At 35.1% G+C, this 11,597-nt stretch overlaps 1 protein-coding gene and 1 long non-coding RNA gene across 5 annotated transcripts; one reads left to right on the plus strand and one right to left on the minus strand.

Annotated features, from left to right (window-relative positions):
- Positions 1 to 500: 500 nt before the first annotated feature.
- LOC145820119 (E3 ubiquitin-protein ligase BRE1-like 2) lies at positions 501 to 11,182 on the minus strand. Of its 4 annotated transcripts, XM_082914820.1 has the most exons (8): positions 10,550 to 11,182; positions 10,376 to 10,454; positions 3,182 to 3,413; positions 2,888 to 3,079; positions 2,066 to 2,173; positions 1,872 to 1,958; positions 1,371 to 1,487; positions 501 to 1,297 (listed from the first exon to the last, which is right to left on the minus strand). In XM_082914820.1, exons 5-8 carry the CDS (start codon positions 2,093 to 2,095, stop codon positions 1,250 to 1,252), a joined length of 282 nt encoding a protein of 93 aa, XP_082770946.1. In that variant the 5' UTR covers positions 2,096 to 2,173; positions 2,888 to 3,079; positions 3,182 to 3,413; positions 10,376 to 10,454; positions 10,550 to 11,182; the 3' UTR covers positions 501 to 1,249. The 4 variants fall into 4 exon arrangements, with proteins under 4 accessions (XP_082770946.1, XP_082770945.1, XP_082770947.1 ...); XM_082914819.1 differs by having other exon boundaries at positions 3,195 to 3,413; positions 10,376 to 11,181; XM_082914821.1 differs by having other exon boundaries at positions 1,371 to 1,484; positions 10,376 to 11,181.
- On the plus strand, positions 6,244 to 8,952 carry LOC145820118 (uncharacterized). Its single transcript, XR_014361102.1, has 4 exons — positions 6,244 to 6,290; positions 7,692 to 7,775; positions 8,524 to 8,555; positions 8,687 to 8,952. It is a non-coding gene; the product is annotated as an uncharacterized LOC145820118 (long non-coding RNA).
- Positions 11,183 to 11,597: the final 415 nt, after the last annotated feature.

Genomic DNA, 11,597 nt, shown 5'->3' on the forward strand with positions numbered 1-11,597 from the left:
ATGTAGGTGATCAGGCGCGTGACTAGACCTAAGATGCTGCTTGGAGTTTTGGGTCAGCTAGCCACTGTGCCTCCTAAGGAGGTTCCCTTTTGAGACGTCAAGTTTTGTAAATTTGCTACAGATGTTTTTGTTTTGTTTTGCTAGTCCCCTTTTGGTTTTATCTGTGTAAATGGGTGACGTAAAACTAATGTATTTATGACGTCATGTATATAAATAAGTTTAATTTAAAGATTTATGTTTCATATACATCAACACAGCTCTATCGACAATGTATATTTCTATATTTGTTTCTGCAGTCCCTTTTTGTATGATATCACTACAAGAATTAACACTTTTGGCAACAAAAAAATTGGTCGCTAAAAGTCTATTTTTGGTCGGCAAAAGTTATCCGCGACCAAATTTTTTGGTCGCTACTTTGGTCGCCAATTGAGGGTCGGCAAAAGTAATTCGCGACCAAAATTTTGGTTGGTCGGCAAAAGTCGGATTTGCCGACTAAATTTTTGGTCGCGAAATATATCATTACCGCGACTAATTCATTTAGTCGCTAAAACACTTTGGTCGCGAAAAGTGATATTTTCCCGACCAAAAAGTTTGGTCGCCAATTATCACATTCAACGACCAAAAAGTTTGGTCGCCAATTGTGACATTTCGCGACCAAAAATTTTGGTCGCCAATCGTGACATTCCGCGACCAAAAAGTTTGGTCGCCAATTGTGACATTCCACGACCAAAAAAGGTTTTGGTCACCATTTGTTACTTTTCGCGACCAAAACTTTTGGTCGGCAAAAGTGAGTTTCCACGACCAAGAGCTGTTTTGGTCGGCAATAGATGTATTTTTTGCGACCAAAACTCTTGGTCGGAAATTGTCATTTTTTGCAAAAAAAAAATTATCACATTTCTGTTCCAAAACCGTGATTTCGTGGTCAAGAGAAAAAACCGAATCATTATCACATTTCTTGTCAAGATAGAATCACAATTCCAACTATGATGGAACCACTCTAAAGGAACCAACCATCAAAACATGATTCTTTGGACAAAAGACACAGAAATCGAAAGAACAATTGGCCATGATGATCAAAAGCAACCTCATATGGGAATGAATGTTAAGAAACAACTTAATATATTCATTATGTTTCTTAAACCAATAAAGTCAAAATAGGCAACTATAGGAATGTGTGTGATCTCAGATAAAGAATGTCCGACGCAGCGTAGCCAACCGAAATTCAATAAATGGACTTAGTGGAGAGTTGTTACCTGGAAGGAAGGTAGCAACCTGACGCCGTTGTGCCCAAGAAAAGCTGCATAGATCATTGAGACTAAGTATATTCCAATCTAAAATAATAATTCCATACAAAAGTAGTAATCAGGCACCTTGTAATCTTTAAGAAAAATTTCTTTGGGCATGTCCATTTTGGATTCTTCAACTTGCTTTGGTAAGTGTTCTGTTGCAACTAAATAAATTAACCTCCTGCTGAATTGCTTGGCCTGCTAACATAATGAATAAAAGTGAGCATGAAAATTGACATAATGTGAATTTATGAGAGGAGTGATAAATTCAACAATAACAACTCACGGGTAATGAAGGACAAGGAAACCGATAATTTTTCCGATGTGCAACCTAACACATCTCCCCTACCATCCCAAAATCGGCCACCCATCACCACCACTCCTCATTCGCCACACCCACCACACTCCAAGGCCACCCCCCTTTAACATAAAATGCGTATTGGCTAAACGTATTGATTTGCATTTAAACATACTGAATCATTACATACGTATAATGAAGCGTACGATACTAAAATATTACATAACATAACAACAAACAATAAGATGGTAAACAAGAAAGGAGAAGCAAGTAACTACAATGCAGACCTTGATATTATAATCATCCCTTTCAGCCACCTGCTGCAACAAATGTTGGTTCTGTGTCTGCATATCTTCATATGCTTGACTAATAGTCTGCAAATAAAGAAAATGAGTGTAAGAAAGAAAAACAGAATGGCGAGAAGAAATAAAGGCAGGATCAAGGCACAAAAAACATCACCACAGTGAACAAGAAAAATTACATGGTTATCTGAGGACTTAAACATAATCATCAGACCTCAATTTCAGTAATATAAGCCTCCGATTCACCATCTTTAATTTTAACAGCCTCCTTCAGTTCTAAAACATCCCTGCAGATGAAGTGACAGCAAACACTGTCACAAACTTAATAGAAAATTTATCTAGTGAATTTCTATAGGAAAAGGGGAAAGGGATGGGAAAAAAAAAATTGATCCAGTGGTAAAAGGGGAGCATTTTTAATTCACCATGTTAACAATATGGTGGCATTTTTATCACTATATAAAGTTACTCTGTTATCACTATGATGCTACTGGACGTTACTATATTAATTACAAATTCTGAATACCATATGAAACATCTAGGGACTGGAAGGCAAAGCTGGTTATGAGCAATTACTTCTCTTTTTCAGAGTAGAATTCTAATTTCTAACAATTAAAATAAGAATATCGAAGTTATTGTTTACATGAAACTACTTCCAGGAGAATTTGAAAATTAATATAGTAACATCCAGTAGCATCATAAAGATTATTAAAAAAGAAAAAGAAAACGATGAGCATTAATATGATACCACCAGAAAAATGGTCAACCCACTGCATGAACTCCTACTATAGTAGGGCCTGGGAAGGTCAGATGTACCCAGCTTTACCACCACGTATGGATAGGTAATTTTCGTGTTTTGAACCTGGGACACCCAGGTCACAACAGAGCAGCCTTACCATTGTGCTAAGGCCAAAATTAGCATGCTATATTTGCCTACCACATGTTTGAATAAATTCTCATGAAGGTGATGCAACATCAAGATGTCATGAGAGTGAGGGAAGTACCAATGTTTACGTTGATAATTACTGGCTTGCTCGTGGCAAAGGAGTTTAGTTTTGAAATCCTTGCAATCAATTTCACCTGAGACCAAAGTCTCGACCTTTTCACATTCCATCATGTACATTCGTGCAGGTTTGAAAACAGAATAATGTGATTCACGTGAGCCATACAGAATGCCATCTGGAAACACTTCCCTCCTGCAGAATCAATACAATCTTCTTAAACTTTGACAAGATACAGGATAGGTCAAAACATCATAAAAATAAAAGGTCACAAAAATGAAGCATGTTGATACTAACCCAACTAATATACCATGAAGCTTGCCTTCTGTTCCACAATTTGTAATGTAACCCCAATATTTGTTCTTCTCAAGTTCCCATAGGCGGGTAAACCAATCCAATACACCCACTTCAAACTGCCCGGAATGGACTATATAGTTGCTCTCTATAAATGGATCACCAAGATTGTTAATAGAGAAATGTTATAACTATCCCAGAGCACCATAATCGAAATCAAGATTGTAGGGGTACCCTGTTGCAAAACATAGATCTCTATATGAGATACAACAATGCAGTAAATTTTAATGATGCAAAATAAAAAAAATTAAAACTTCAATTGATATAAAAACCTGAATACAACTTTAAAAACAATTAAGCATGAATTTTATCAAAAACTAATTTAATGATAAAATTATATCACAATTGTGTTTGTGAGAGAGAGAGAGAGTTTCATCAATTTTTCAAATTCTCTCCCCAACCTCCCAAATGCTTGTATCCCACTGTATTTCCACATTTGAGAGACTGAGATGGCCCACGTTCACATAGTGGAAGAAACACATCAGAACTGAAATCTCATAGTACTTTTTCTTCTAACACTACAAGAATTTACACATTTGGCGACCACTTTTGCCGACCAAAAAAATTTTAGTCGCAAAAAAATGACATTTGGCGACCAAATATTAATTAGTCGCGAATGATCATTATTTTTGGCGACCAAATATTATTGGTCGCAGAAGGTTATATTTTGGCGACCAAAAAATGAGTTGGTCGCAGAAAGTGGTATACTTTTCCCGACTAACTACAAATTTAGTCGCGGAAGGTCACATATTTTTTGGCGACCAAATTTTTGGTCGCCAAAAATTTATTTTCAGCAACCAAAAAAAATTAGTCGCCAAATTTGTATTTTTAGCGACCAATATTTTAGTCGCCGTTGATTGAGATTTGGCGACTAAAAAAGTTTGTCGGCGAAGGTACTTTTTCTGCGACTAATTTGGTCTTTTGGTCGCCACAAGTTTGGGAGGGAAATTTGAACAACCAGGAGGGGGAAATGAAATTTTTTGGACACACCTAACATAAATACAATTAAAAAAATATAATTTTTGTGATTTTTTTTAAAATTCACTAAATATCAAAAATTAAAAAAAAAACCAAAATTTAGTATATTTTTTGTATTTTTTAAAATATTTTTTCACAAATATTTTACTTTTTAGATACATCTAAGTAAGGTGCATCTAAAAAATTTTTTAAAAAAATAATTAAAATTTAAAAATATTAACTAAAAAAAAACTCAATTCTATTTCTCTCTCTCTCTCAATTTGTTATCTGAATGTCTGTTCTATTTCCTTTGTACTTCCTTCGTTTCAGTTATTTTTTTCTTTGTCAAAGGTTCCTAGCATACACTACTACAAAAATAGTTAAAGATCACACTTTGACAAAAAAAAAGATCTCACTTTTATTGGAAGTGTGATAAAAAAAAATTAGATTGATATTTTAATCACACTTAATTTGATTGAGTGTGATAATATTTATTTTTTATGTCACTTTTCAATTAAGTGTGATTATATATATATATTTTTTTAATCACACCTTCTAATCAAAGTGTGATTATATATACACTACTACTTTTTAATCACACTTTTTAAACAAGTGTGATTATATATATATTTTTTAATCACACATTCTAATTAAAGTGTGATTATTTATATATTTTTTAATCTCACCTTCTAATTAAAGTGTGATTATATATATACTACTACTTTTTAATCACACTTTTTAAATAGGTGTGATTATATAGATATTTTTTAACCACACATTCTAATTAAAGTGTGATTATTTATATATTTTTTAATCACACCTTCTAATTAAAGTGTGATTATATATATACTACTAATTTTTAATCACACTTTTTAAATAGGTGTGATTATATAGATATTTTTTAACCACACATTCTGATTAAAGTGTGATTATTTATATATTTTTTAATCACACCTTCTAATTAAAGTGTGATTATATATACACTACTACTTTTTAATCACACTTTTTAAATAGGTGTGATTATATAAATATTTTTTAACCACACATTCTAATTAAAGTGTGATTATATATACACTACTACTTTTTAATCACACTTTTTAAATAAGTGTGATTATATATATATTTTTTAATCACACATTTTAATTAAAGTGTGATTATATATACATTACTACTTTTTAATCACACTCCCTAAATAGGTGTGATTGTATAAAATATTTCAATTTGATTTTTATATAAAATATACAATTCCCAAATCCGCGCCTCTATTCTACCCATGAATGATAGAGATAACTCACTACTAGAAAATGAGGCTTTAGACACGGAACTTTTTTACCCATTTTTTCATCTTTCTATCTCTCTGTCTCTGTCTCTCTTTTCTCTCTCTCTCTCACTCTCACTCATCACTCTTCTCTGTCTGTCTGTCTCTCTCTCTTTCTCTCTGTCTATCTCTCTCATCTCTCTCTGTCTCTCTTCTCGTTATCTCTCTCGCTCATCTCTCTCTGTCTCTCTCTCGTTTATCTCTTTTCGCTATTTTTTTCTCTCCCCCTCTCTTTGTCTATATCTTTTCACCTATTTTTTCATCTTCCTCTCTCTCTTCTCTTTCTCTCTCTCACTCATCACTCTTTTCTTTCTGTCTATCTGTCTCTCTCTCTCTCTCTCTCTCTCTCTCTGTGTGTCTCTCACTCATCTATCTCTTCTCTCATCTCTTTTCTCTCTTTGTCTCTTTCGTTTATCTCTCTTCTCTCTATCTCTCTCATATTTCTCTGTCTCTCTCGCTCATCTCTCTTCTCTCTCTCTCTCTCGTTCATCTCTCTTCTTAAAAGAAATATATACTCACCTAAACTTTTTATACAGAGTGCTTGTATAAGAACAGCTTGTCTTGAATTCTGTTTTCTAAGCAGTTTTTTTTTTTTTTTCTCTCCAAATTATCTTATTTTTACTTATCAAATAATTGAACTTTATTTTGCAGATTGATTTAACAATGTTTGGTGGTGAACTATTGTCCCAGGATATTTGATCTCATTATTTAACGTTTGTCCTTTATGTGATTCAGATAGTTCAAATCAGGTGTGCAGAAGGCTGGGAGCTCAAATAAGTGAGTAATCCTCTGGTCAATCTTCATTCAGTACTTCTACATGCCAGCTTATTATCCAACTTGTTCTCTGACTTACAATCTAATGGTCCACATTTGTCTGTGTACATCCAAAACATGCATAAAAATGAATAGATGAAACAAAAGTTAAATGCATTAAAGAAGCATTGAACAGTACCACTTATGAATGTGCTTGTGTCTGTGTGTAAGAGAGAGAGAGAGAGAGAGAGAGAGAGAGAGAGATAGATCAGATGTGGTGCCCTGTACCGCCATAGTTTTTGAACACTTAAAAGTGGATTTTCCATTGCAAATTCATCTGTACTTGGTGATCTTTCCTTTGTATTCTTCTACTGTGGTATTGTTCCTTTTGGTTGGTCAATTGCCATACATCTAGAGTGGGCCATTCATCCTGTATTTTAATTGGTATTTGAATAACTAAAAAAGTAGAAGAACCTTATCTTAAGTGGTGGTTCCATCAAAGTGCACAAAGTACCCAACCTTGGGCCTTTAGGCACAACCTCAAAGAGTGGCTTGTCCTTATACTTGAACCACATTCTGCTGCCAGATGCTTGATTCCTTAACCTTTACTATTGTATCAAGCGCTTTACCCTCAAGATATGGACACTCCAAAATTAGGTCTAAAGTGATTGTGCCATTGTTACATTGAGGTGTGGAAGTGGAAGAGTTATGTGTGGCCTACTAGATACCTATATTATATAATTTTCTTTGTTCCTTGGGAAATGACCTAAAATCAATGGTTATTACTACATTAGAGTTATCAGCAGAAAATAAGGTCGTGATTCAATGTTGTGTTTGGTCCAAGGGATACCAAATTCATAAAATCGTCTTCCAAAAGCTCATGATACAAGTGTCAATATGGATAGTGGATTTATGCTTTTTTAAAAGAGTTCTATGATCCTTCATAATTGTGGAGGGTTTCACACACTACAAGAATTTACACATTTTATAATGGTAATAAGCTGTCTTAATACTGGAAAGAGTTCTATGATCCTTCATAATGCTGGCCATCATAATAAAAGAGTTCTATGATCCTTCATAATAAGCTGTTTTAAAAGAGTTCTATGATCCTTCAATGTTCTATGCTTTTCTATTGCTGTTTGTTTTGGTTGTTTATCATTTATAATGGTAATAAGCTGTCTTAATACTGGAAAGTAACATCAATTAATGCTGCTCCTCAACCTTTGTTTTTGTAAGATAAGACGGTCTTGTTTTTGCATGAAAACTAATGATTGGCTTGTAGAGTCTAAATTGACAGTGGTATGGTTCATTGTTTTCAGTAGGGACAGAGAAAGGCATCCAATAGGGATATTTTTCAGGGTAGGTTGGCCATCATAATATTGATCCTTGTAATCTGATTCCATTTATTTATATTTTCCTTTTCAGAATATGGAAGCGGAGAAGCAGGTTAAATTTTTCCAAGGTTGTGCTGGTTCTGCATTTGCTGAACGAGATCATTCAATAATGGAGGTTACTACTTTTTCTCCTCTTAAAGTTTCTTTGTTCTGCTTGGTGCACAGGAGAAGGTTGGGGTTTAATGCCAACAAAAAAAAAAGTTTACATATTTAGCAAAGAAAGCACATTTATTTGATGGTATACACCCGGTAAACTTAGAACAGCAGAAGAACACAACTGACAATCCATCAACTAATAACAGTAGCTGAAATGTTGAAGGTGATTGCTCAAATGAATGTGATTTTTTTTTATTGGAGTTTTCCCTGGTTATGGTTAAGGAATTTTGTTTTCTATTATTATTTTTAAGGAAAACTCGTCAGATGTATTCATTCATATCATATCTAATAGGTAGGGTAGCAGAATGGATGAATATGCTTTCCCTTGATGTCTTGGGAAAGAGAACGGAAAGGAGGCACAAATGTTATGCCACCTTATTTATGTGAACTGCAAATTTATATTTTTTTTTTGGTACACGTTAATCTTTTGTGTGTGATTACTTAGATTAGGGGCCTTGATCATTAGTGCTGATTGAATGTCTGCTCAAGCTGCTCATCTACAACCCAAAGTTTAATCTAAAGCTAAGACCATCAGAATCATTCAGGTTTTAATTAATCTGTGGTATTATTCGTTAAAATAAACTTTACCAACTTTATTAAAAAATCATATATAAAAGTGAACTGAATCAATGGAGCTTTGATAGTTAACTATGCCTGTATTTGTTATGGTTGTTAGCTTATTAATCATCGTGTACTGAAATTTGCAGGTACAGCAACAGGTACAGTTTTATTATGCCAGGTAGTTGTCTCAATACGATGTACATGTTTATAGGATTTAATTGATTTTTGCAAAGATACGGGTTTGCAATCCAGTGTTGCTGCCACTATCATGCTTCTCTGATAAATTTTCCAATTTTGTTTCTTTATTAGGTGCCTTACATCACTACTGCTTTGATGGATGCGAAGCGTGGCACGGAAGGGCGCAAGGATTTTTTGATTGGCTATCAAGGCAACTTAGTGGATTAAGCAATTTTCCTGATGCTGTAAATCTGAATTATGTATTGTTTCAATTTGTTATGCAAGATGGATGTGACTTGTCAATGAAAACTTAGAATAGTTGTATTGTGTCGAATGTTAATGAATTATGTATTGTGTCGAATGTTAATGATTCAGTTAATTTGAATGATGTTTTAAAATTATAGGTTTATTATGGATTGAATGAATTATTAGGAATTACAGGTGTATTGTTTTATTGCTTTGGCGACCAATTTATTAGTCGCGACAAATAAATTATTTTTTTTCGCAAAAAATGACAATTGCCGACCAAGAGTTTTGGTCGCAAAAAATACATCTATTGCCGACCAAAATAGCTCTTGGTCGTGGAAACTCATTTTTGCCGACCAAAAGTTTTGGTCGCGAAAAGTAACAAATGGCGACCAAAACCTTTTTTGGTCGTGGAATGTCACAATTGACGACCAAACTTTTTGGTCGCGGAATGTCACGATTGGCGACCAAAATTTTTTGGTCGCGGAATGTCACGATTGACGACTAAAATTTTTGGTCGCGGAATGTCACAATTGGCGACCAAACTTTTTGGTCGTTGAATGTGATAATTGGCGACCAAACTTTTTGGTCGGGAAAATATCATTTTTCGCGACCAAAGTGTTCTGGCGACAAAATAAATTAGTCGCGGTAATTAAATATTTAGCGACCAAAAATTTAGTCGCGAAATCTAACTTTTGCCGACCAACCACAATTTTGGTCGCGAATTACTTTTGTCGACCCTCAATTGGCGACCAAAGTAGCGACCAAAAAAATTGGTCGCGGATAACTTTTGCCGACCAAAAATTGACTTTTAGCGACCAATTTTTTTGTTGCCAAAAGTGTTAATTCTTGTAGTGTAAGACTAAGAGAAATAACAAGTACCAAGTAACATGATCAAAAAAAGTCTGTTCAAAGAGTTAACAACAGCCAATTCAAAAATAGATGAAAAGAAATAACCTCTGAGAATAACACAAATAGAACACACGAGCAACACCATGTTCACCTATTTCACAAAGTTGGTGACACTACAATGTATGCCAGATTGTTTAGATTTAGGCAAAAACCATATCAATGCATCCTCTTTTGCTTTTTAACCATGATGCTAGGTCGACAAGATCCCTATTCTTGTTTGATGAACATTTATGTTACTTTTCATGAAATAATGCTATGGCTTATACTCTCAATGAGAGCAGATAAAATATTATTGAAAGTTTGCACACTAACTATCTTATATTATAGAGACAACACTAAACATTTTTCATTTATATGGGCAAAAAATCAGTGTAACATGTTTAAAAAATTCAGGGTACTAGAAATGAAAATGTTGAGATGATGAGTGGCATGCAAATATGAAACAAATGCATGAAGTTAGAAGTGGCACCAATTGAAGATAAAATGAGGAAAAATATCAGATGCAACATAAAACAAATAATGCACTTGTAAGGAGTGATTTGATTCATATTAAGGGTCGTAAAAAAAATCTGAAGAACGTTGAGCAGAAAATGAGTTGAGACAAAAGAAATGTCTGAGACATACATATATATATATATATATATAGAGAGAGAGAGGATAGACCGTCGACGCAGACAACATCGAAGGGTTGAACACGGTGGTAATCGAAAAGAGGTTCGATTTGTTCTTCGGTTGATTTGGCCTATAAAACAGAGAAATCGAAAATCAAGTTCAAAAACCCTATAAAACAAAAACAATGCTTGGAAGATTAGGGGGCTAGAACTTGAAGTTTCGCACCATTAGGGTAGAAGAAATTGGGGCCAAAGTCACAGTAATCGTCGAGGGAGAAGTAAAGGTCGGAGTTGGGATCGTGTAGGGTTTGAAGGAAACGGTTCTCATTGAAGAGTTGTTGGGAGGGTTTAAGAGTGTTGGGGTAGCGCAGTGATTGGAGTAGGAGGCGGTCGAAGTTAAGAATGGGAGAAGGAGAAGAAGGGCATTGGAGGGAGTGGCGGAAGAGGGATTTCGGCGGAAGACGGTAGTGGAAATTGAAAGGGCAGGGGCAGAGGGCGGTGGCGGTGGTGGGGAGGAGAGTGGAGATGGAGTGGAGGGTGGTTTCAGAGAGGTGGATGAGGTGTTTTGAGTGTTGAGAGAACGGTTGGGAGATCGGGAGGCTGTGGCAGAGACGGAGGTGGCAGTGGTAAAGTGATTGAGTTGGTGGTGGTGGTGGAAGAGGGATGGTGGTGGAGATGAGAATATAAGAAGTTAGGGTTAGGGTTAGGGTTAGGGTTAGGAAGTGAAGGAAGAAAGGTGAGGTATGGTAATGGAGATGGAGGATTCATCATCTCTTCTTTTCTTCGTCGCCCTCCTCACTGCCCAGAAAATGCTTTGAGTTTTTGTTTATTTACTTTATTTTTAAGATTGATGTTGAGGTTGAAAAGTAGAGACTTTTGATTTATTATTTTTTTTAATTTTTTAGGTATAGTTGGATAACATTACGTTTATTATATTTATAAAAATTTTAAAAACTCAAATAAAAATTTATTTGGTAAATTTTTTATTTATAAATCAGTTGTCTCAGTTTAAAAATTTGGCCAAAAAATATAAACTCAAAAAATGTGTTTCCGTTTTGAATTTTCAGGCTTTTTTTTACTATCCAACACTAGCCACCACCCGCCACCATTTTCCACTACCGTCTTCCGCCACCACCACCCACCCCCCACCACCACCTGCCACCACCACTCACCACCAGCCACCTGCCACCCACTCGCCACCACCACCCACCCCCCGCCACCACCACCACCACCACCACCACCCGACACCCAGGAAGAAGGGTTCATCGCGATAA

Source organism: Camellia sinensis, chromosome 2 (assembly GCF_055761805.1).
Source record: "Camellia sinensis isolate YWXY chromosome 2, ASM5576180v1, whole genome shotgun sequence".
Taxonomy (NCBI): Eukaryota; Viridiplantae; Streptophyta; class Magnoliopsida; order Ericales; family Theaceae; genus Camellia; species Camellia sinensis.